At 38.7% G+C, this 25,655-nt stretch overlaps 2 protein-coding genes across 4 annotated transcripts; both read right to left on the bottom strand.

Annotated features, from left to right (window-relative positions):
* Nucleotides 1-152: 152 nt before the first annotated feature.
* Nucleotides 153-8,723, bottom strand: LOC143877439 (obscurin-like protein). Of its 3 annotated transcripts, none has more exons than XR_013250622.1 (7): nucleotides 7,011-8,723; nucleotides 6,714-6,855; nucleotides 6,435-6,582; nucleotides 6,100-6,345; nucleotides 1,577-1,886; nucleotides 1,088-1,187; nucleotides 153-934 (listed from the first exon to the last, which is right to left on the bottom strand). XR_013250622.1 is itself a non-coding variant. In XM_077379481.1 (6 exons), the coding sequence occupies exons 1-5, from the start codon at nucleotides 8,620-8,622 to the stop codon at nucleotides 1,584-1,586; spliced, it is 2,451 nt and encodes an 816-aa protein (XP_077235596.1). In that variant the 5' UTR covers nucleotides 8,623-8,723; the 3' UTR covers nucleotides 153-1,187; nucleotides 1,577-1,583. The 3 variants fall into 3 exon arrangements, 1 of the variants encoding a protein (XP_077235596.1); XR_013250621.1 differs by having other exon boundaries at nucleotides 153-924; XM_077379481.1 differs by having other exon boundaries at nucleotides 153-1,187.
* Nucleotides 8,724-10,737: 2,014 nt separating this feature from the next.
* LOC143877438 (ABC transporter G family member 45-like) lies at nucleotides 10,738-25,578 on the bottom strand. The gene is made up of 22 exons (XM_077379480.1): nucleotides 25,456-25,578; nucleotides 25,222-25,342; nucleotides 22,719-22,807; nucleotides 22,469-22,553; nucleotides 22,226-22,388; nucleotides 20,387-20,430; nucleotides 20,267-20,314; nucleotides 17,930-18,020; nucleotides 15,826-16,127; nucleotides 15,044-15,642; nucleotides 14,794-14,954; nucleotides 14,604-14,707; nucleotides 14,259-14,424; nucleotides 13,956-14,125; nucleotides 13,518-13,850; nucleotides 13,153-13,443; nucleotides 12,854-12,937; nucleotides 12,599-12,732; nucleotides 12,275-12,502; nucleotides 12,017-12,188; nucleotides 11,296-11,550; nucleotides 10,738-11,209 (listed from the first exon to the last, which is right to left on the bottom strand). The coding sequence occupies exons 1-22, from the start codon at nucleotides 25,536-25,538 to the stop codon at nucleotides 10,940-10,942; spliced, it is 3,993 nt and encodes a 1,330-aa protein (XP_077235595.1). The 5' UTR covers nucleotides 25,539-25,578; the 3' UTR covers nucleotides 10,738-10,939.
* Nucleotides 25,579-25,655: the final 77 nt, after the last annotated feature.

Here is a 25,655-nt window from a genome sequence, read left to right as displayed (position 1 = left end):
ATAATATATCCTACTACCCATTGGATATGTTCTCGGACGAGGGAGAGCAAGCCTATCCAATGATAAAATATATAAATTCCCGGCTTGCTATCCCCTTTGAGAACAGCCCCTACGACAACACACACAAAATAAAATTCCCAACTATAAGGAACTATAAAAACAGATTCTCTTTATTCGTGGATGGAAGATTAAGGTTGGAGATACAGATTCCAGAATACAACAAAACTTTCAAATTCTCTAAATATGCCGAGAAGATTTTGATTCGGATTTCTTACATTTGCAACCCTTTTTGCATTGTGATTTGGTTCCGGATCAAATCCTTGGATTTTCAAATCAGCGACTGACAGTGAAAAAAAAAAACAGCACTCCAAATATGCTGTGGAAATAACTAATTGGAAATCCACAGATCTGGCAGCTTCCTTCACCCTCTTTGCTCTTCAGCCTCTCCCCTGTAGTAGAAAGTACCCCCTTCCCCCTATGTCACCCTCAACAAGAGCTGGTGGATCTATTCATTTTCTATTCAAAACTCAATTCCAAATCCAAATACAAAATATGAGGTATCCAAATGGGCCTTAAATTCTTTTTTTCTTTTTTTTTTGAAATTGTAATTTTCTAAATTCATATTCGAGCAACAGCTCGAGAAGTACCATCTCCACAACCTTGCAGATACAGATTATGGTCCAAATCAATCTCGGCCACCCAAACGCCATCTCTTTTTGTGGCCATTTCAAAATCTCAAAAACTAATTCCGGGAAAGCTAAGCCGTGTGTATGTACAGTTGTTTTCTTGATTCATCTGAGGAGAGGATTACACAAGAACTTGTTCATGCAACTGGTAATGGAGACTGTTCTTCATAATATCATTCAACAAGTCCGCTGTCATACAGTTGTTTTCTTGATAATGATGTTTCAGTAGACCTTTATCCTGAACAGTACTAAGAATAAATAATTTAACAGCTTTCCCAATAACTGATTGTATTTACATTATAGTAGAAGCCTCAAAAACTCAAAAGGGTCAAGTGCTACATGTCACAGAAGTCATGCAAGGAGCCTCATTAGAAAGTTTAAAAAAAGGATCAAGCGCCCACCTGACATCAACTGTTTTGTGGGTCCTGTAAACACCAATCATATGGCACCAAACATTCACCCACGAATCAGGAGGCGCTTTATTTTTCCCTCCCCTACGAGCTGAAGAACACAGACAAACACAATACAGTAGGTTCACAGAACAATCTGCTCACATTCAAAATACTTCTTTTTATTGTTATAAATACAGGTACATCCCTATATATACACAAGAAAAGCTTCAGTGTCCTATCTCAATTTGAACACATATCCGAGTAGGTGGTAGGTTTGGAGGCAAAGTTACTGTGCATGGGTGGATAATCTCAACAAGCTACCAGGAAAGATCCTTACAAGCAACTCGCTAGACTCTAAATGGGCCACCTTTGAACTCAAGGTTTCTATTCACCCATTTTGTGCAGAGATTTGTTAACGACTTGTAAGAGCATGAAATCAAAGGGAATAAAAAAAACTGCACCGCTGAAAAGACCAAAAAAAACCGAAAGAGAGCTCACCTCGCACTCATAATCGTGCACTAGTTCTATTCAAGCTCAAGGCATTGGTACTATATATAGAACCATCATTTTGTTCCGGCTTTCTTCTTTCAGGAGCTGAACTACTAGTTTGGATATTGTTTACTCCGACAGCTATTGCTTGAGAACTAAGGAAGGAAAGAGACTGCAGCCATGAAACTAAAATCGGTTTTCTGGTCACATCATCTGATTCGGCAACCTGAGAATACATCTCATCAAGGACCATGTTTTGGCCATCTTTTGGCAGTTGAAGAATCAGCTGTGCTAACTGTTTCAACAGGTCAGGCAGTACCTGGGTAAAAGACGAAAAAATAGAACATTGTTATTATACAAAAAGATCAAGATGAAAGTTATAAATTAGACTGGCTAATGAGATCTACATGTCTCGATCAACAAGTTAGGCACCTTTCTATAAATCTAGATCATATTAAGTCAAGTAGGAAACTATAGCAATAGCATCACCGTTAATAGCATTTGTAAGAGGGAAGCATGGGCACTGTATATTTCATCCCTTTTTTTTATTCTTTTTTATCTTTTTTCTTCAGCATGCAAGTATGTAGTCATCAGCCATACAGATTTTGGGAGAGACAGAAATTAGGATATTAAGTTTCCATTGTTGCTGGAAATAGAGTGATTTCAGATTATTGCAATGAATCTGATATAGTTGCAGGAATAAACAGAAAAACAGGAACCAAATGATAAAGAGGAACCAAATCATTGGGCACGAATCTAAATTTGATGTCTTTAAGAAAATTATCGCCCCCACTTCATCGTGGTGCAAAATGGGAACTCTGGTAGACGTTTCTAGGAAACAACTCCGCGCCAATGGTTGTGTACTCACGCTACCCGGATGCCAAGCGAACACACATGATGTAGCCTTGATCAGAGAGAGAAAGAACAGAAAACCCTTGAAATCTCAAGAAAAACAAGAAACAAAGGATGAAAGAAAACCAGTATCCGTTTGAATGCCATTTCCGTAGCCAATACTGTCATTTTAAGGAAGCTCAACAGACGCCTTAACGAAAGGACGCGATTAGGAATGTTTTAGCTATGATTTAGCTGACACTTCGAATTTATTGCTAACACGGGTGTCCTGCCGTGTCCGAACAACACGCATGTCCACACATGTCGAGACTCCTTCGGACACTTATAAATGTATTGCTAGGAGTGTTATAATGTGGGCGTGTGGACATGTATTTGTGTAATAATCAATAATTTTATGGGTATGTACGTGTCACAATTTCTAGATTTTTAGATGTTGCCATGTCAAACAACTCATATCCGTGTCGAAACTCGACACACGAATCCATATCAACAAATTATGATATTATATACTTTCTATTTTGGCCGTGTCCCCGTTTCTAAATTTTGAGGGTTTGCCGTTCCGACACGAAGAGTGTCGACACAAGACCCTCGTGTCAGTGTCGACACGCAACACTCATCTCGTGTCCGTGTCCATAAATCATTGTGTTTTAGAACATTTCCATGGGGAAACAGAGATAAATCCGCATTTATGTGGCTGTTAAAATTGAAAAGGAAATCACGACCATTTTTCGTGGAAAACTTGAGAATTATGGACGTAAGTTAAAACATCACTTCCCGATATATGTTTTCCTTGGAAACCAAAATACTAAGAACAGTAAAGTAAGGAACACTTTGCCGACAAACTTTTCCGCTAGAAACATAAGTACGGGAAAATGCAAGTAAAGACATAAAGAGGTAAGACGAAAGGGCAACAAAGGCGGAAACCCTTTAACCATGGAAAACTCATGACTAAGGACAGAAAATAAAAAGGAAAAAGAAAATTTCATACACAAGCGTGCACACGCCACATTCACGACCACGACCAGACCCAGCATAGCTCGGCACGCGCGAGCGTGGTAAAGATTTTCCCACAAACTCCATGGTTTTCTCTCTAAGAATCCCCAACAGTTAAAGATTCAACTCCAATATATATACCGCTATATTCTCCTCTCATTCTTCCAATGTGGGACAAGAAATCTCACTAAAAAGACAAAAAGATGGGAGGGGAATTCAAATTTTGAGCTAAACACAAAAGAGGAGATAAACGACAAAAGAGGGCACACATTGTAATTTTCAATTACACCAAGACTTTTTCCTTACAACAAAAGGAAAAGTCAACATCCATAAACCACTGATGATCATACTTAAAATGCACCTGAACAGCTTTCCAACTCGCAGGTGCAACCCTTATCCAACCAGGCAGTGACAAATGACTCAGCCATTAAGCTTTTCAAACAGACATGGAAGATCAGAGGACATTCTGAAATAAAATCCAGTAACAACTATCTCACAATGGATGTATGACAAAACTGTAACAGCAAAGAGCATCCAATATTGCATCCTGTGTTGCACCTTCTCAATTAATTCCTTTTCTTGGATAACCAGATTGATCACCAGTCCCACTCTATTTCAAAGGTTTGCACACTCAGATCACTTAACATGTTTCTTGGGCATGTTTCAGGGCTCAGCAAACATATAGTCATCGTAAGAGCTATGAGAAATCACCTGAATATTTTACAAAATACTTTTATAACTATAAACAACTACCGCCTCTCTACAACAAATATAAGCTCACAAATGCATGCAATAAGCGACCAGAGAATCTAAAAGTTTATTTGTTCTTTGTTATGAAACGATAACAAATTTATTCAACAAAATAAAAGGATATTCAAAAGCTATAATACAGGCAGAGGTTGTGCAATAATCAAAGAATATTTACGAACCCTTCTTTAGCAGGGGAATCCGCCACCACACTGGCCTCTCTAAGAAAATGAAAAAGTACAAAGAGCCATCCCTAGAAAAGTTTCCCACTTCAATAAGGATATGTGCAATTGCCAAAGCCCAATGTTCCAACTCATTCCCACCCAATTGCATCTAGATTCTCTCCATCCACCTCCCATGTAGCTTCTTTTTAAAGATCCCAATTCCCAAGTACAGTAAGAACCTAAAACCCTAATGTCGAGTCTTCTCTAAAGTCTTAACCATTCAGTTTGATACTGCAACATCTAGGTCAGAATCTTGTCCAAATTTCTCATCCCTAACTATGAATAACATCTAGTTTTCTATGAAGCAAAATGGAAGGGAACGCAGAGCAGAAACCAGCCATGACCATGTCCTAATTGGCCTTCCTAGTTATTAGTAGCAAGCAAGCATTGTCTTTAGCTGTTTTACATCAATTCATGCTTTTAAATTTGCAGCTTTCTTACAATTTAGCGGCCTCTGAAATCTCAATAACTTGCTCTTAACTTTAGGGGATGCAGCCGCACTAGGTCCCGCGTCTAAACCATCCAGCCTTCTGATATAGTACATCCACATGTAAGCATTGAAGAGAAAGAGGGTTGGAATTCTCAAAAGCTACTCAAAGGAAAGGGAACTCACCTTTCATTAAATTTGGGCTCTCTTTTCTTTCAGTGGAGTTTGTTGAAGTTATTCAAGTTGATAGGGCCCATGTCTTCTATTTCTTTTAAGTAACAACTTATGATGGTGCGCATTATCTCTTATTTCCTTTACATCATTAGGAAGTAGGAAATTAAGTGGCTTTTGAATAAAAGAAAACCCACTTCACTATTTACATATTGTTCACATCACTATTCACACACTGTTCACATCACTATTCATAGGGTGTTTTTGTAGGGTAGTCCAGTGTTATGTTTTCATTATGAATAACCCTAATTAGAGTTTTTAAAGACGGTTCCATAAACATGATGTAAGCTCACTTTTTAGGGCATCTTGTGTCGTGTTACAAAGAAAAGGATTTGGAGTTTATTTTTTCTGTGTTGCTGCAGCTTTAAATCCTCAACTTCAGGTTCCTGATGATTGCAACACCAAAATTACACCTGAAGCCTATTCTTGAATTAGCCATATCAGTGTTTTAAAACGCAGATGCAGGTCAAACGCGATCAAAGAAAATCCTAGTCAACTCGGCGCGACTCGTGCGAGTTCTCGGTTGACGCGGCTGAGTGGTCGGTTGATGCGCTCATAACTCAAGAGAGTCAAAAGGAGTTTCGATTGACTTTGAAGGGCAAAGTGCGGACTCGGACAAGAATGCGGCCAAGGTAAAATGGAGTCGACTCGGGGAAGTCCACGATGACACGGGGAGTTTTGAAGCTATAAGCCATATGAATTATGAACACGGTTTATGGTTTGTTGTATTTCAAATATATAAATTGTAATTATGTATGCCGGTTTAACTGTGGGAAGTGTTGTGACTATTTTTTGATCGGGAGATAATATTAATAATTATATTATAGGTTGATGATATTGATAGTGCTACTTTTCTTTAATTCCCACCACGTACTGAATTAGCAACAAGAAAGGCACATCTAAATCATAGGCTCTGTATAGAACCTTTCAGATGCGAAGTGAATGAATGTCAGCACATTGAAGAAATTGAAAAAAAAAAAAAACAACAGATAAAAAGCATAAAAATAATTTTACAGAAACTATATATGTGCAAAATTAGACAAGAAACAGACCCTTACCTGTATATCTACAAGAGAAATGAGGCGTAGAAGCAAATCTAGAATTTTCTGACAAGGCTCTGAGCCTCCTTGCCAGTTCTTCCATATATTGGCATCTTGAGTCCTGGCTTCACTGCAAAGACTGGTAGCTTTCTCAACAAGGCTATGGATACAGTAGAATATGGATGGACTTCCAGCAGGAAGATGCCGAACCAAGGCCGCGACTCCAGAAGCCATTCCTTCAAATGGGGTAATCCCAGGATAAGCCTGCATTTAACGTCAAAATTTTTAAGTTCATAAATTTTAATAATATTGCTCAGATTCTACCAAAAGGGTTTGATGATAACTTTGGATACCTCTAAGGCTCTTTGCATATAATAGAAAACGAGTTGTTCCTTCAATAGTATTCCATCGTCCTCATTAGTATCCTTTGCAGAAGATATAAAAGCAGCAAACAAAGAATGTGAAGCCCGAGCAACTTTTCCAGAGGGATGTCGCATATATCTGATTGGAATTGTGCTAAGGAACATTTCCCAACCACTTCCATGCCTTTGCTAATGAAAGAAGCAAAACCACAGGACCATAGAAAAATACATGCCTATTTAAAGCCTCAAAATTGTTTCAATGAAGGATACAGGAACATGGTTGGAGCTACTATTTTGCTGAATACATGATGAGGAATATGTATGATGCAAGTTGGAATAACCCGCAAATAAAACAAAACTCGGGCAGTCTGCACCTCGTCTTCAGACCAAATATATTTCATTTCACCCAACCCTTTGAAATGAAAAAGAGTAACTATAAGCACAACCAAACCAACAAACCTACGATTGTAAAGATCGAAAGAACAACTAAGGGTACAATCAATCCCAAAACAAAAAACATGATATAATGTTTTATCAATATGGAAAGCATGATGGAGATGATCATACCTTGTTGATTCGTCAGATCAAAATATGAAGGTATCGATTCGACAAAACAGACACCAGCAGACTGGTCTTCCTGAATAGTTGAAATAACACGGCGAATTGTATCCGAATACTCTGGCAACCGTATGTGTCTCAAATGCTCTATGCAGGAAAATGCAACTAAGGTCCTAACTGAGATATCTGATCGTGTTTCCCGAGAGCATTTCGAATTCACCTTATTCTTTGCCACCGCAGATGCAAAGAAGACTATCATAAGAAATGCAGCTTCAGCGATCTTATCTAGCTCTAAACGCATCTCATTCTGCTCACCTTGAAACACCAATGCAATGAGTCTTTGCTTTGAGTAAATTTCTTGACAAAAGCTCCATATATAATTCTCCACCACCAACTTGTTCTCTTCATCTGCCACAACATACAGGCTACAAAAAGCACTAGTGACCGCACCCGCTTCCTTAAAGATAATGCTATCAACATGTTTCTTAACCTCAGTAAGCCCTGAATTTCTATATGGGTTTTCAATAGCTCTTCCACAAAAAGACTGCAAGGGGAAGATCTCAATCAACAGTGCAAATAAGATGCACAAAAGAACGGGGGCGTGAAAGGAAATCTGCCCGCTTCGAGCCAAACCCAAAGAGATGCACTGCAGAAGAAGATGATCACTAAAATCACCACCCAACTTAGAAACACTTCCCATTTTGGATATCAAATCGATAGCTATTAAAACCACAGAGCTCTCTGCCGTATTTCTCAGAAGAGGATTGATTTCCACCCTAACTCTATTGAAAGCCCTCAAGATGCCGGCAGCAGCCATGACTACAGCAAATTGAATATCATTCCTTTGATGGGGTTTGGAAACCCCTCTACAAACAAACTCAATTTTCTCGAAAGACTGCGAATGAATAAACCCTAATACCAGCCATTCCATCAGATGCAGAAGCATAAGCCCGTGAAGAACACAAGCACAAGGCCCGTGTTCATTACTCCAAATATTCAACAAAGAAGTGAAAATTCTATCAAAATCAATACCTTCAGATCGAATTAGAGAATACCCAATTCCAGCAAGAACTTCCGGGACAAGTTCTTCGGTGATTGGTCGATGCTTTTCTTCCAACAGCTTATGGAGCAGCTGGAAGCAAACCTTTCTTGAGCTTTGAGACAATATAGGAACCGCGGAGAGAGAGCCCAAGAGGAGAATAGCTTCAGAGAGAGAACTGTTATCATGGGAGTGGAGATGGGTTGAGAGAAGGTTAGAGAGGAGTGGGAGAGAGGATTGGAGGAGAGAAGAAGAGGGTTTAGAGGACTTTCTGGTCCAGATGTAGAGGAGCCTGAAAAGGAAAGAATAAGATTGGGGAGGGGCGAGGTTTGGGGTGGAGAGGATGGAGAGGAGGAGTTTTGCTTGGGGGTCAGCGACATGGACGGAGGTCTGGGAGTTTCGTAGCGTGTAGAGGGATTGGAGATGGAGGGTTTGGAAGGTTTGGTTTTGGAGGCAGTCTCTGAGCTCGGCCCATGCTCGAACTATGTCTCGAGCCGAAGCGGGCGAGGGCGAGGGCGAGGGGATGGTGCTGTTTCGAAGCCATTCTTCTAGGAAAAGGGGGGTTTGGGTTGGTGCTGCCATCCTATTAGCCAGGTGGAGCGGGTTGTTGAAAAATGAAAACCGAAGCCAGAGACAGAGAGGGGGGATGTTGTATCATGTATCATGTATTGTTGTAGACTGTAGAGAGAGAGCGGTGGGGCCGAAACGAAGTAAGTGTATTGCTTAGTTATGAGGGAATGAATGGGTCCATCTTTTATGCCTCCAAATCCCTGCATGATACATGATCCAGATCATTCATTTTCCAGGTACCTAATGATCTTATCCACTAAATAAAGAAGAGCCAAGAGGTTTGTTTGGGGTTTCTCAAAACTGTACTAATCGTTGATATTTTGCATTCCTAGATCCAAGGGCTAGGATCATTGATTTCAATCATCCCTATACAAGTCACGTGACACCATCTTACGGTGGCAAATAGTATAAAAAAGTCACATCATCTAAACTTGATCTAAACCGTTCATTTGGTGAGCTCATCATGAAAAGTCCCTAACCATGAACAGAGGGGGTCATAGAATGTGACCTCCAAAATGCTTGTACAATTGGATATGCTCATATGCTAAAGTTACAACTCTAACAGGACTGAGATTTTACATGGACCAGTATTTTTTGAAAAAGAGCCCGCCAATTCCATAGGGTGATCCAAACAATTCATTTGTTGGGACACAGCGATTAATAGGTTGTGCTCCAAAAAATCATTTCCATAAGACGATCATAGTTGGACATGATTTTTGGGCACAACCAATTTACATTGCGGCTCAACGAATGAGCGGTTTGGATCATCGTACGGAGTAGTCCATACAGTTGTGCTCCAAAATTCATTTTCATAGGACGATCCTAATTGGAAATGATGTTTGGGCACAACCTATTTACATTGTGACCCAGGGAATGAGAGGGCCCAACCAAACACAAAAACGATAACAAGAACAAAAGTAAAACAAACCAAAACACAACCCCAAAAGGGGAACAACCCAAAACAGAAGAGATAGCTAGAAGATCCCAGAGGGTTAAAGCAGCCCCAGCAAACAGATCTTTAGAGGTAAAACTTTTTCTTGGGAAAACTCCTATACATGATTTAGAGGGAAATGATATGATTATGATTAATTTAGAGGTAATAAATTGAAGGATGCTCCACTAAAAATTGAATATGACTGGTTCAAGTTATCCTTGTCAGTTGTGAAAAAAATTATATTTTACTAAGGACATGGGTTGACCAGCTATGAAAAAAATATTTCATGGAATATTTTTTACCTAGGTTAAGAGAGAGAGAGAGAGAGAGATTTGAGGATGCATACATCGAGGGGAGCATGGATGAGGAACTTGAAAACAGAGGAAATTCCTATTTCAAAGCAGGAACTTTTTTTAATGGGCTATGATAAATTCGCACCCCCTTCACGTTAAAATGTGTTAAAGAAATGATGGACGACGACCTGGATAACTCCAAAATTGACGCCCAAAATAGGGTTTTCTACAGACAAAAAAGAGGGGTTTTTGACCGTTCAAAACAGTGATCAAGAAACACAGATCTTCCATTGTAAGTCTTACATAGTAGGTCCTAAGTGGGGGCCAGCCTAGGCATGGGACTGGGTGGGACCCAACCTGGTATGGGACAGGTTTAAAGGGCCTTGCCTAACGTGTTCCATCAGCTCCGGAGCTTTTGGCGTATCGGTGATGTACCTAACATAATTCTCTTCAGTTAGTTTTAATTAATATTTTTCGCCAATCGTCATGTTTTTTTTTTTTCTTCCCTTGCATTCGTTTTCCTGACCTTTATTCATGTCTCGCTGTCATTTCATTGATTTAACTTTCAATAGATTGTATTTAGCATTTTCTAACTTCATGAATTTTCTGATTTATATTTTATTACAGAGGCGGTTTTCACTTCCTTGTTTTGACTATGGCAATATTTCCTTCATTTTACACTTTTCTTATTGGTTGTTACAATTCCCAACAAGTTATCAACAGCCAATAAATTTAAAATAGAGGGGGTGCCAATAAAAATAAAAATAAAACTGAGTCCATGTGTGATCATCTCTCATATGTTATTATTTCATCGTTTCTTTGTTTGAATATTGTCAGATATGGCTGTCTTGGAGGCTTTTGAATTAGCCAGTAGAATAGGGGGGATAAGACAAAATAACATCTTAAAATCTGATGTACCCAATCTTTTATTGCTCATATACTTGAATTTCCCATTGAGTAGACAAAATCTACTACTAGTACTAATTGTTTGAGAATCATATTATTCATCATCTCCTTTGGAAATTGATGTGTTTGATTCTGAAACTGAAAATAAACAGAAATAATACTATAATTCCTACATGTTTGAGAATCATATTTTTCATCATCTCCTTTGGAAATTGATGCGTTTGATGCTGAACTGGAAAACAAACAGAAACAATACTATAATTCCTACATGAAGGCCCACAATGAGACCGAGATAGTTAGTTTCCAAACCCAGGTAGTTCTTTAGGAACTCTTTAACCGTCTGATCTGGTTGTCCGAGGATTTGGATTACCTCTTCTCGGTCTCCCAATTGAGAAACCATCAGACCATAAACAGTCCATGCCGCAGGATTAGCCCAATAAAACCATCTCCACCATATGGGGATCATCTGCAATAACGCCACCAACTTATTATTAAGTAAAAGAACCTGAAAATAAGATGAATGCAAGGTGAAAATAAGCAAGTTATCCCTACCGTTCTGGGAATGAAGAAACCCGAGAATATATTCCATAAAACAAAGACGAAGAAACTGAAAATTGCAGCTATTTCCTGGTTAGGTGTGAGTCCAACTATCATGATCCCATAGAGTGCAAAGTAGATGAAGTTGAGTAGCATCAGGGAGATAAACCAGACAAACTTTCCTAATGCCCATTGGAATCCAATCATTGGATATAAAATGAGGGAGAATATCACGACTTGAATGATGAGAAATGGTATTTCGATCAGCACCTACATAGAAAAAAGCAAAGCCCAACACTTTGATTATTTTATTAAAAACTTAAACATCTTTTGAAAGCTGTAAAATGTAATATCACTGTTCCGTTTCCAATGAGAGCTCAAATCGTTTCAAATGAATGACTGGTTCCCATATCACAGCTTTCCTTTTTTCTTTTAATGGTATATCACAGCTTTCCTTTAGACCAATATCACAGCTTTCCTTTAGACCAGGTTGTTTAAATTAATCTTGATTAGTTTCATCGACACATCGACATTATCCTAAAAAGATAAAATGTGGGGGAATTTATTTTCTCATGGAGAAAGCCTAGATGCAGAATTGATTTCACAAGTAGTGAATTGACAGAATGCCATTTATCAATGGACTGATCATGATCTCTACATAATTAAACATACATTATTAAGAATGCATCAGATTCCCCTAGATAGGTTGATCAGATACAAGAGGGAACAAGAGTACCTGAGCAATGGCATAAGGCATGGAAGAATACATCCCAGCTGATGTTTCCCGATAAAAGACAGTCCTCTCCAGCCCTACCATCGGTTGAACCGATGTAGCGATTGGGAAGCCAAGAAATAATGCTGACCCATACAAGGCTCCTAGAATGTTGAAGAGGTCTTGTTCTCTGGCTCTGTTGTTTATCGTAAAGGAGACTTGTATGAGCAAAAAATGTCACAGGAAAATACTAAATGTAGGGAGTCATCGTTTGAAGCTTACATCTTGGAACCAATGTCCCAAAAGATGGTTCCAAATAGGAGTGAAGATGCAATTGTAACAATAAAACGAACAACGTTGTGTTCTGGGTCTTTCCAGTAAGACCATTTTTGTTTTCGCAAGCATACAACGCACTGAGTTCCAAAACTTTGTGCATATTTGGATGCGAAATGTAAGTCTCCTGAATTTGTCTTTGGTTTACTCAACTCATCGACCAGTTCCATGTTTTTCCTGATAAATTAAATGGACACATGACAAACAATTCCAGAGGTTTGTTAACTAATATTCCAGATCGAATGGCCTCTTGAAGAGATTCAGTGAGCTTACGTGTACAAAGAAGACCTGCGGAAAATGTCAGCAAAGTCTATGTCAAGCTCGAATTCCATTGCTGAATTAGTCACATCCAACATCCATGCTGCTGGATTTTGACCATCTTTGATCTTGGGAACCCCGGGAAGAGCCTATATAGAAATGACCTACCGTCAAACTAACATTTTCTTTTTCCATGCCAATTAAAACCAGGGGAAGAAGAAACAAAGCCCATGCAGTGCTTACAATGGTTCTTTCAGATTGGCTTCTTACCTCAAAATACTGAATCATGTTCTGAGAGAAATGGCCCAATTGTCCGCCATAAATGAGTTGCCCTCCTCTCTTCATCATTAACAACTGCAACAAATATTGTTAAAAAATGGTCAATTAGGTGCAAGCCTTATTCTAATAATTCCTCTTACTGAGATCCACAAAAAAACCTTCCTACATTTAACATAATCTATATAACTTAACAATAACAGCAAACAGAAAAAAAGAGCATTGTCTCTTATTTTCATGTGCTATATATCTCTTGGTGATTGCACATTTAAAATGCCATCATCTTTACCTACCTCATCGAAAGCTTCAAAGATCTCAATGCTAGGCTGATGAATTGTGCAGACAACAGTGCGTCCGGTGTCTACCGTGTTCCTAACTGTCCTCATGACAATCGCCGCAGCTCGAGCATCCAAACCAGATGTGGGTTCATCCATAAAGATAATGGATGGGCTAGCAACCAACTCTACTGCAATTGTCAGCCGTTTCCGTTGTTCTGTTGAAAGCCCATAAATTCCAGGGAGACCCACCATCGCATTCTTCAATGGCTTGAGCTCAACCAAATCCATGACTTCATCTACAAATGCCTGAAGAGAGGAAATGGCCATTCAACCATAGCTACTAATCTTATAAAAATACCAAACATGGTTGAGAAACCTACGCTTCTCTCCTGAGGTTTAACATGTGATGGCAGGCGCAACCATGCAGAAAACTGGAGTGATTCATAGACTGTAACATAAGAAGAGTGGATATCCGTTTGTTCACAGTATCCAGAAACCCTAGCAAAAATTTCCTGCCTTTTTGGATAACCAGACACACTGATGCCCCCTTCAATATATCCACCTGTCTTTCTTCCTGCTAAAACATCTAGCAATGTTGTTTTTCCAGCACCGGTCACTCCCATCAATGCAGTTAAAACTCCCGGCCTAAAAGCACCACTGACATCTCTTAATAGCTGAAATCTCTTCTCATGAAATCCAATTTTCTTCATCTCCTGATCATTGGAAATAAAAGATAGTGCAAAAACTAATGTCAGCGTGCTATTGAAAGTTACACAAAGTTACACATGCAATTGGAGGGGTTTAAGTAGAAACTTTACTGCAGGCATTTCCACATAGTAATTTATGTGTCTGAATGCAAGAGTAAGAGGCTGAAATGGCAAAACCATCCCTTTTTCGGGACATGCTACCGTTTCTTCAATATCAACTTTCCTGGTTTGCTCAAAATCATTGGACTGCATGTATGCATTGAGTTGATGTCTGTTTGGAGCTGCAATCAATGAAATAAACCACGGCTCTTATAAGAAATATTTCCTTTCTATTCCTCATTGAGTTTCCAATGACACTCTCTGATGATTATTAATTAGATCAGGATGGGTTGTGGTAAGAAGTTTTATACGTACCCTTTAAATATTCCAAGGCCAATATACATAAAATGTGGAAGAGCAGAGTAAAGCCCAGTATAGCTTCAACACAAATCCAAAACCAGCGCTGTTCTGTATACAGTCCTCTTGATCTAAGGAAGGCCTTACCAATGGTATTTTCATCAATGTTGCTGTCATTAATTGGCTGTTGCAAAAAAATAACACTCACAGTTTTAGGGCTCTAGTTGAGATAGATGTAATGTAACAGAGAGCATGGAAATTATTCGGTTCTGGAACCTTACTAATCAACACCATTATGTGAAATTTGGGATATGTGACTCATGTTCGCCATTATTATAAGTAATGGTATAAACCCAATCTTACCATGCTCCATCTTTTATCGAGAAATTCGTTAATAGCTACTGCATTCTGTGCATATGTCAAGGGAGAGACCCAACTGCCCCAAGCCAACCATGACTGAATATTATCTGGACATCAAAAGAGATCCACACCTAGATGTTTATTATTGCCTTTTCAATTGAAGTATATTAGCAGTGAATGAAGAATATCTGACCTTTTGATATAACAAAACCTCCGAGAATATACATAGCTATTAGAGAACCAGTCCCTAGTGTGTAGGCCATGACTTCGGTTCTTCCAAAAATGGCAATTAAACGAAAGAGGCTCATTGACATCTGATGCAAACAGAAAAATGCCAGCAACTGCTGAAAAAACCTACAAGAAACCAGAAGAAAACCATATATATATATATGATCCTCAAACTCTCTTACCTTAATTAAGCGCGAGAAAGAGAGAGTACAAACCTTGTCATGGAAGGTGCAAAGCCAATGACAAAATATGTTAAACTAGTCCATATCCCAGTTTCGAGCAATGACATGGGAATGCTAAGGAGGAAAATTGACGAAAGGAGAGCCCATCCTGGTAAAAACAACAATTCCCTCTGCCTGTAGAAAATTGGTAGCCTCATTACTGTCATCGTTAGCTCTGTCATGCCATTGAACTTCACGATAACCAGCCCAGCAAAAATGGCCCCAATGTATTTATTTCCGTCATTTATACTGTCATGCTTCATCTCTGTTCGGAGGAAGACCGTCATCACCACAAAGGCTAATAATGATATCTGAACAGTTTTGAATATGTGCGCCAAAGAGTTACGCTTCATCAAAAGAACTTCTCTTGAGAAACATGCCTTGAACACTTCCCACTTTAAAATGTTTTGCTTTTGTTTTGACAGAATGGACAACTCTCCGCTTATCCGACCACATGGCTTCTGCAACTCATCTTCCATAAGCTTGCCTAGACGAAATGAACGGAAGGATGCAACAAATTTCTCCACTGGAATGTATTGGTAAGCTTTGTGCTTATTTGCCCAATATCGTGCTTGATCCATCTTTGAAATTACCTGTTCTTGATAGAAGTTTTAAATTCATTAACTACTTAGTCTTCAATCTTGAACATGTACATTATATGGATCTACTGTTCATTTATCTATTTATCCACATTTCTCAGAAATCATACTTATTACTTCATTAATTCTTGAATCACCATTGATCTTTGGATGATAGAGGAGTTCATAATCGTGTACCTCTTGAATGAAGTCTGCCGTGTTTTTCCTTTCAGGGCACTTGAAACCCATGGACTCGAAGAACTCGAGAACATCTTCTCGAGGACCGTGGTATATAATTTGCCCCTCGCATAGGAGGATTATGTCGTCAAAGAGGTCAAATGTTTCTGGTGGTGGTTGAAGAAGAGAAATAACCATGGTTAGATCCATCGATTGCACCATTTGCCTTAGAAACTTCATGATTTCAAAGGTGGTTGAGCTGTCTAATCCAGTTGATATGTCATCCATGAAGAATATTCTTGCTAACCCAACCAGCATTTCTCCTACAACATTCATTAACATGTAAATAGGTTCTTTCTCACTCTCTCTATGTTGAATACTTAGAAAAAATGCTGCATGATACTATGAGAAGTGCATGAGAAGCCTGATCCGGGTCTAGCCACATGACATTAGCATGATCCAGACCCTCCATTTGGTAGGACCTACTGGAAATGATGTCTCACTAACCAAACTATCCCAACTGTCTTATCAATGGCTTTGGAATAGACAGTCAAGAAAAATGAGCTCTGGTTGTGGGTGGTGGTTGGGGGGGGGGGGTTGTTTGTTAATGTGGGGGAAAGCAAGATATTTTATTGAAAATGATTTATTGTAATGTATTGCTCTGGATTTTTAGTGTATGCGAACTTAACAACTGCCTTATCTTGTTGGTCAAGCGGTTTTCACCCGTGACCCAATCGGATTCAGTGATGGATTTACCAAAAAATAAAGGGGCTGTTTGGGTACAAGGAGATTTTAGAATCTTGAATTTCCTCAAAATCCTAGATGGGAGACGAGATTCAAAGGATTGTTTATTCAAAGGATTTTAGAAAAACGACGAATGGTCTTCTTCATCTCTTGTCTCCCAACCTGTCCTTCTGCCTCTGTCCCCTATCAATTCCTTCGGTTAAAAGAACTATTATGGTCCCACCACTGCAATCGTAGCAATCGTAACTGGATCTCCAACCGCCTATCTCTTATCAGGAAAGCACTTTTTTCCGTTGGTGTATGATTTGATTATACTTTTCTCCCTCGAAAACGACGGACGGTCTCCTTCTTCTCTTATCTCCCATCCATGATTTTGAGGAAATAAGATTCTAAAATCCGAGTATCCAAACAGCCCCAAATATATTTTAGATGAACAATTTTTTGTGTTTCTTACCCAAATTTTCAGTTTTTTAGTGCTTGCAGAGCCAGCTTCTGAGAAAAAGAGCTCAAGATGGACATGGCAAAATCATGCAGTTACCATCTTCTTAAAACATGTTATATAGAGGTTTCATCACCCGTGTAAGCTGTTACATGCGACACCATTGTCTTAGCGCATGGTAAGAAGGCAACCTCAGCTTGTCTTTTTATATATAGTCTACTGATATACGCTTCTCCATGTTTAGATAATGGGACGACTCACTTTGTTTTACACTTCTCTAATTGGCTCCACCATGTTTAGATGATTGGATGACTCAATGATGTTTTACACTTCTCTACTAGGCTGATGAGAGCTTTTTGGGAAGGGGAAATGATAAGTGCGCCTCTTTTCATCACTTGGGGCACCCAACTGCAATGTACGTGGCAATCAAATCCCTTGAATACTTCTGATGTGAAGTGCATCAGCCCCTCTGCAGTCATTGATACACTGCTGCTGGATGTCCCAAGTGATGAAAAGTGGCGCATTTATCATTTCCCTTTTGGGAATTGTAATAGCCTTTTAACAGCTGGTTAAATAATGTAAAACAAGGTGAGTTTGTCCCATTATCAAAACATAGTCACAAATATCAATGCCCTATAATTATATCAGACATTCCACGATGTTAACATATAAATGATTAAATAACACCAACTCAACATATAAATGATTAAATAACACCAACACAAAGCTTAAGCTTTTTTTGGAGTAATTAGTTGTTTCATATGACATCAGAGCTATTGCCGGTTCAAAATCCAACAACTCCTTAATATTAAAAATCCACGTGCATGGCCAACTCAGAAAAGAGAGGTCATAGGTGAAGGGGAGTGTTGAAGTATAGATGATTAAATAACAACAGCTAAGCCTAAGCTTTTGGAGTAATTAGTTGTTTCACACGCGACTTACCAATGGTGACTCGTTTCTTTTGTCCACCTGAAATTCCTCGTCTCATTGCGTCACCTATCATTATATCTGCACACTCATACAAGCCAAGCATCTGCAAAACCACCCAATTAACAAAAGCCAATTTCACTTACGACTAAGGGCACCAATGAGTAGCTTTTCTCATAGTTACAAAAATTGCCAATTAACTAAAAAACTGTGAAAAAAATTACTTCCTTTAGAAGCTTAAAAGAATTCATGAGTAATTAAAAAAAATCAAATTTTTTAAAGTAAATCTTCTAAATTCAATGTATTCTCTCTGAATTCAAGACTATCATTTAATAAAATTAGGTAGCAACTCAGAAGGTTAAAATGTTTTGCTTGGTGAGGCCTGCCTTGGAAGCCATTAATTATTTCATTTCTGAAACTATTATAAGTGTTATTTGCAAGTAATCATATTTAACATCAAAACCATTTTGAATATAAGATTGATTGCAAATAATTTGTAGAGGTGTCTAAAGAGGCCCTAATGTGCACCTTTATTTTTCTTCTTGGCTCCTTATATTCTTGTTTGTATCCATGCCTCTCCACTCACTGTTTTGGGGGCCTTTTCTCTTTTCTTTTCTCCTTGCTTGGGTCCATTTGGATGCACCAAAAAGAGGGAAAATCAAAGTAAAAGGACACATTTTCCATTTCCTAACATTGGTTGGTTGTCATTTGCTATTCACATGGCAGTCCTTGTCGTTTCAGACTCAGCTATTTAAGGGCCTCTTTGGATACCACCAAAATTAGCACGTCTTTGCAAATAATAGTATTTTAATTGAATCTTACTTCCAAACATGATACTTAGCCCAACTAAGGCAACTGTAAAAATATTTATAACCATTATTTTCATATATGACTATCAAGGTTTAAAATTTCGGTTTCAGTACTGGTTTCGGACCTTGAAATTTTGAAATTCCGGTCCTGGTACAAAACCTGAAAACAATATTTTATTCATTATTAAATTTCGGCCGAAATTACTGTAATTTTGGCCGAAATTTCGGTGAAATATTAAATTAATATTTTAAAAAACTGATTTTTGGGGTCAAATTTCGGAAATTCGGATTTCGATCGAAATTTAAAACCATGATGACTATATGCAAACAATTTTTAATGCTATCAAAGAAGCATTAAATTTACAAGAGGACCCAATGCAATCTTGGAAACTGTATTAAGAGATATGCTAGGGAGAATCACTGATGTGCGGGAGCTTCTTAACAGCCCTCTATTATCTTAGATAACCAACTAATCATTGAAGATCATTTTTTTAATAACAAAAGTTCCCCTAATATTTTTGATAAAATGAGAAATATATCCCTATCGGCAATGCTGTGAGGGCTGTCTGGGACGAACCTTAAATTAGATGGGGTAATTTGCATTGACCATTCACAATTCTGCATTATATATGTCTTTATGATGGCTTATAGGTTCAACTAGAAATCTTGGCTCATGCTATGACCCCATCCCATCAAAACATGAGGTGTAAAATGGTGAGCTCCACCCTATGCATGGGCTTGGGTGGAGATTGTGGACCCACCCAGGCAAAACAAGAGATAAATTGGAAGTCTCTACCGGATGCATGGGCTTGAGTAGAGTTGGTGAGACCCAGGTATAAAATGGTGGACCCCTTTTTTACTTGGGTCAGCCCACTCTAGTGTAAGAGAGTAGTCATAAATACACTTTATTGCGAAATGTCCGCCATAGAAAAAAATCTAGTGAAATTTTTCATAGAAAAAAAGTTTTGCGATAAAAAATTTCCATGAAAAGAAAACAAATGATAAAGTAAAGAAGCACGTTTAGTATAATTATAGATGGGATTTGGTATGCAATTTTGCAGAAAGCCATTTCACGGCTGACTTTTGCAGGAGTGAAAAGCCACCTTTGCTGGAGAGAATAGCCACCTGAAATGAATATAAATAAGACAAGGAAAATGATAAGGAGACGGAGAGTACGACAATGGGGCAGCCCAACACTGAGAATGTATCATGTGTACAAAAAAAAATTACATTTTTGGTTGATTTTCCTAAACCTAAGGGATGCCTTAAGTCACTTGTTAAGTTTTGGCAAGAAGCTAATTGTTGTGTCCCCTTCTGGGTTGTACTCTGTCCCTAGCATTAATCTAAGACAAAATAAGGTAAAAAGTGAGCACGCATGGCTGTTCTCTAATGCAGACCTCAGACGCGAAATCACTATCCGCGAAATTGCCTAGCAAATCCCATTATAGATACATAGATAAGAAAAAGGCTGGATGAACTACAATTCTGCTAAAATAAATGGCGTTATAACTCTTTCTTTTCCGAAGAAGATTAGTGCAAATACCTGTATAACATAATCTGTGAGAGAGTTCCTCTCTTCATGGTAAGCAGCCTAGACAGATGAAACTGAAGTCAGTGAAGATCATCAGTTAACCCAGGGAGAGATGAGAGGGAGTGCACCAACCTCGAGATCGTGTCCAACGTAGGTTGCCCTGTCACTTGTTGCAACTGCCATTTGCCTCTCTTAGTACATAAACACTTACCAAAATGACAAATGACATTCATTTAAGTGTTTTAATTAGTATTAGGAGAGTAGTATGGATTGTTATAAGGGAAGCATATATTCGCACCCTTCACTTACTTGGGACAGCCCCCTCTAGTTTATTTATGACTACTTTTTCACACTAGAGAGGCTGTCCCAAGTAATAAAAGGGGCGAATATATCATATTCCTTATTATAAATGAGGATTTCATAGGTAATTTCATGCAAAGCCATTTCGCAGCTCACAGAAGAGAACAGCCACACATGCTCACTTTTTAGCAGATTTTGCCTTATTCATTTGAGGGCAGTGATAAGTCGACTCCCCAAATGGATAAATCGACTCCCATGTGTCTATCTCTCTCCTCTTTTCCTCTCTCTAACCTAGAGGAGAGACAAAGACACATAGGGAGTCGATTTATCACTCTCCTTCATTTAATTGATTTGAGGTGGCTATTCTCTGTTGCAAAAGTGAGCCGCCAAATGGCTTTCCGCAAAATTGCCTAGGAAATCCCTGAATGAGATTATTTGGAATGAGATGTAGTGTACCTCGTCACAATTATATTGGAAACAAAATTTGGTGCATGTCATTTATGATATAAGATGGACGCCATATTGAAGGGCGTCGTTGCAAAAAAAAAAACAGAAGGGAGCCCAATTGGACCATCTCACCAAACTATATTTATTATTCATTTAATTGTAAATTTTCCTGTGCTATTATATATGCGTTTTGGTGAGATGGTCCAATGGGGGCACCCATGATGTAGGTGGTTTTTGCAAGGGCACCCTTCACTTTAGCATTCCTCATTAAGGATCTATATTACTTTTATAATAATAAATGCTAGCGGGAGGACACCCAAGGGCTGGAATTCGTACTGTCTACGCCCTATTGCACACAAGGTTTAGCCCATTTGTACGGTGCCCAGCGTGGTGCTCCTTGCCTTGGCGCCCTCTTGGAGTGTTCAAATCACTTTACTTTTGACGAATTTGCTGGGTCCATGGCAAAAGGCATTTGGCAGCTGATCTGTCGCATGTCAGACCAGCACCGAGACAATGGCTTTTGTCTCCATTCATGAGATGGCTGGTTTGACATGTGATGTGACAGACCAGCCGACCAGCCGCGTAATGCCTATTGTGATGGACGCTAGCAATTCCCTACTTTTGATATCCTCTTTAGGGATTTGCTTAAAAGGATTTGCTAGGGACATTTCACCGAATGGCTGCTGCATGAGAGTGCAGCCATACCTCAGATGAAATAAACGAATATTACAAAATCTCAGCCTATGTGGCTACACCCTCATGCAACAGCTTTCCGCGGATGGTCCCTAGCAAATCCCTCCTTTTTAATTAATAATATTCAAGGCCTGTTCGTTACGGCTTTTAAGAACCGATTTTGTGTCCAAAGGTGATTATTGGACTCAAAATTAGATATCAAGGCATGCGAAAATCAATAGCCAAATCTTTTTGTTGGGGAGTGATAAATCGACTCCCAAATATCTTAAATCGACTGGCTATCTTTTTGTTGGGGAGTGATAAATCGACTCCCAAATATCTTAAATCGACTGGCTATCTTTTTGTTGGGAGTGATAAATCGACTCCCCATGTGTCTTTCTCTCTCCTCTGACCTAGAGGAGAGAGAAAGACACATGGGGAGTCGATTTATCAGTGCCCTTTTTTGTAAACAAAAAAAATCAACAGCACCGATCATGCCATGTGTGTTGTGTCCTACATCATTTAAAGCACGACGTAGATTAGAATGCTCACCACATGTAGTGTCCCCAGCTCCTAATATGCGCTTCGAGAAATCCAATGTCTCCCTCACGGTCATCTCCGGGTGGTGAAGGTCATATTGGCTAACATACGCACATGCCCGTTGGGGTATGAAGTGGGTCAGCTCTTGGCCGTTGTAAGTTACCCTCCCCTTTACCTGTCGGACAAAAAACAGATCCAATGGTTCAGATTCCATCAGATCTGACTCCAATCTGGATCTACTGAGAGCCCACTTACCCTAAGGCTAGGATCAAGTTTTCCGGCCAGTGCCCTTAACAATGTTGACTTTCCAGATCCCGGAGGTCCTAAAACCAGAGTCATCCTGACAAAGTGCAATACATACAGCACAGCTAAAGATGAATGAAAAGCTTAGTACATTTATGCATGTGTAAGACAATCGTGGGGCTAAGGCACATCCGCGTGTCGATCCTGATCTCTTAATTAACCCATAAAAATGGAAAGCAAGAAAGAAATAAAGAAAAATTACCTAGAAGGTTTTATGATCCCCCTTAGCCCATTGAGAATTTTGAGAGGCCTTTTGTTTGATGGACATAAATGTAGTGACCCCAGTAGTTTCTGTTCAAAAGACAGATCTTCATTTTGTTGGAGGTTACAGATGAAATTCCCTTAATTAGTCTATGAACACTATATCTTTCCTATTTGGTTAGAAAAAAGTACTGATTTAAAAATATTTACAAGATAAAACTAATTTTTGGCCGATTTGCTCAAAATATGGAGGAGCACTCAATATATACCAGAATGATATGGTGTAATCATTTGACACTTTTCAATCCAGTAGCTACAAACTACATCAACCCCGAATGTAATAGTAATGGGTGTTAAATTTGGTTTTGTTTTGAAAACTTGATCGAAGGTTTGATAGTTTCATGAGAGCTTGAAATATTGGATAAAGATTAGAGCGTGCAAGTTCTGTTATTATACTCAAGGCATGAGTTATGTTTTTCTATTGTTTTGGTAATTAGTCAGTACTAAAGTAACAACCAAGGCATTGCTCATTGGCTTGTAGTAAATGCGCAATGCATTATATTCAAGGCACCAAAAACAATAATAGTATATCAAAATAATAAAATGGTAGTGTTATGTGTATTTTCTTATGCTTTATGTGGGGTTAGTTAGTGCATAGTAGTCGGTATGTGTTTTAGTGTAATGGCCATTAGTTGTGGCTAATGTGTTTAGGGTAGTGGGAGTTAGTTACTTGTGATGTGTCTTGTTAGTGGGTAAGTGTGCTTGTGATGTGGCACTCCCTCTTGCTTGTATTTATGTGGTAGTAATTCAATGAAAAGAGAAGAAGAAGACAAGAATTCTACAGCAAAGGAAACTTTGTAGGAGAGTCATGGTTCCTCTCAATTTGAGCCATTAGGAGGTCTGGTTGCCTCGAATCAACCTCTTTCCCCTCATTTCTATTTTCTTTTTGTTTATTTCTGTTACGGCTGCTTAGGCATGTAATAGGTAGCTTAAGGATGCTATAGAATAAGAGCAGCTGTGAGGCCCACCATGCTGTACGGCTCAGAATGTTAGGCCACCAAGAAGCGGCATATGCATAAGATTAGTGTATCGGAGATGTGAATGCTTAGATGGATGTGCAACTATACAAGGTTAGATAGAATTAAAAATGAAGGCATCCATAAAAAGGTAGGGGTGACACAAATTGAGGAGAAGATGGGAGAGCACCGCTTAAAATGGTTTGGGCATATCCAACGTAGGCCTTTGGATGCTCCAGTGAGAAGAAGTGTGTCGTGCCAAATTGATGGACTAAAAAGAGGTAGGGGCAAACCAAAGACAACTTGGGTTGAAACAATGAGGAAATGCTTGATGGCTAGGAACATAACAGAGAACATGACCTTAGATAGGAGAGAATGGAAGAAAATGATCCATGTAGACAAACCCAACTAGTTTGGGACAAAGGCTTACTTCAGTTGAGTTGAGTTGTAGCTTAAGGATGCCCCCATGCAAATTTAGTTGAAGAGCCATATGAGTTGAGTTGTAGCATAGGCGCCATATCATGGTGCGCTAGGAAAAATAGATGAACTGTAAAAGCAACGACCATAGAAGCATAATACATCGCTTATACCGTAGCAGCTTTAGAAAATATATTATGAAGGGTTATTAAGTTGATTTAAAGCTAAATGGCATCTAAGATAAAATCAAATAATTAACATTTTTACAATAATATAGCTGTATTGTCTACGGTTTAAAATGGTTACATAGTGATCTAAAAAGAAAAATACATTGAAGTTTACTACTTTTACATTTATGATATAATGTAAAAAAAAAGAAAAGAAAATAGTAAGTTATTTGACATCCAATAAAATGGTGACAAATCTATTGACAAAAGCAACGTGGGAGATATAAGATCATATGCCTAGACAACCCAAAAATCCATGGTTAATTAATGAATAATTACTCCCTTTAAATAATAGTCTCACATTGTCGGATAATGTATGCACAAGATTTACAAGAGAAAAGAGTTGGTTTCTGGAGAAGGCAACTGAACATAGGGTCAAGTTGTCGGAAAAAAGGCATTTTTGCCTCTTTTCCGCCGCCAATGGATAGGTTAAGCTCAACTATGAGATAAAGAAAGTCTCAAAGTTTGCTAAAACTTCTTGGTGGCTAAATGTAGAGATTATATTAAGGGCAATATAAACACGTAAAGGTGGTACGACAGAACTACCATCCATGATATTTGATCCATGCCAACAGCAGATTGTAGTTTGTCTTTGGAGGTACCATGGGTATGAAGGACAAAGTATAAAAAAATCCGAGTCAACCACCTCGTTCAGAAACCGAGTTACGTTTGCCCAGAAATATGACCAGATGAATTGAGTCAGGTCCTAGGAGTGTCAATGATCTTATTGATAGGTTGGCTAAGGGATTCAGTTTTTCCTATATATATTCTTCATAGTTGCTTTTGCCTTTGCATTGTCAGTCCCTTTTGTATGACTAGAATTAAATTATTTAACTGGCTTTACCTCAATGACATTCATTGTAACATTGAAAAGAGTTGGAAGAGTCCGTCCTCCAACAATCACGTCTGTTTCCACACACAAATCCTCCAAACGGACCTCGATCAAAGGAGCATGGATGCCGAAACTGGAAAACAAAAAGGCGAAGATTCAAACACAAGTCCAATTGGTAATATAAGAAATTAACAATATAAGAAACATGCATTCATCTGTATTATCTAATGTCACTACAACCCTTGCCTCATCTTTCTTTCTCTCAGCCTTTTAAGGAACTCTTCATTTTCCAAACTTCTCATTCTTTGAGGCCTATCTATTCGTTCCATGCCTCTTTCTTCTTCTCCGTCTTCTTGTCTAGACAATGGACTTGAGTGGAAGTAAGTCCTTGTGGTCAGGCAAGTAAATCTTTTATTTGCAGTATTGGGGTAGATGGAAAAAGTTAA

This window comes from Tasmannia lanceolata, unplaced genomic scaffold, assembly GCF_043159265.1.
Source record: "Tasmannia lanceolata isolate RefF3 unplaced genomic scaffold, GAP_Taslan_0.1 ptg000005l, whole genome shotgun sequence".
In the NCBI taxonomy this organism is placed as follows: domain Eukaryota; kingdom Viridiplantae; phylum Streptophyta; class Magnoliopsida; order Canellales; family Winteraceae; genus Tasmannia; species Tasmannia lanceolata.
The sequence above is the reverse complement of the archived record's forward strand: the minus strand, read 5'-3'. Positions and strand labels throughout refer to the sequence as shown.

What these genes read in the sequence shown, in the direction of transcription:
- LOC143877439 (XM_077379481.1), bottom strand. Translation starts at nt 8,622, where the DNA reads ATGGCAGCACCAACCCAAACCCCCCTTTTCCTAGAAGAATGGCTTCGA. An exon ending in TGATCTGACGAATCAACAAG is followed by an intron (nt 6,856 to 7,010) that starts GTATGATCATCT and finishes TTCATTTCAAAG; the next exon opens with GGTTGGGTGAAATGAAATAT. An exon ending in GTAGCTCCAACCATGTTCCT is followed by an intron (nt 6,583 to 6,713) that starts GTATCCTTCATT and finishes AATTCCAATCAG; the next exon opens with ATATATGCGACATCCCTCTG.
- LOC143877438 (XM_077379480.1), bottom strand. Translation starts at nt 25,538, where the DNA reads ATGGAACGAATAGATAGGCCTCAAAGAATGAGAAGTTTGGAAAATGAA. An exon ending in GGGATCATAAAACCTTCTAG is followed by an intron (nt 22,554 to 22,718) that starts GTAATTTTTCTT and finishes GCACTTTGTCAG; the next exon opens with GATGACTCTGGTTTTAGGAC. An exon ending in TTAAACCTCAGGAGAGAAGC is followed by an intron (nt 13,444 to 13,517) that starts GTAGGTTTCTCA and finishes TCCTCTCTTCAG; the next exon opens with GCATTTGTAGATGAAGTCAT.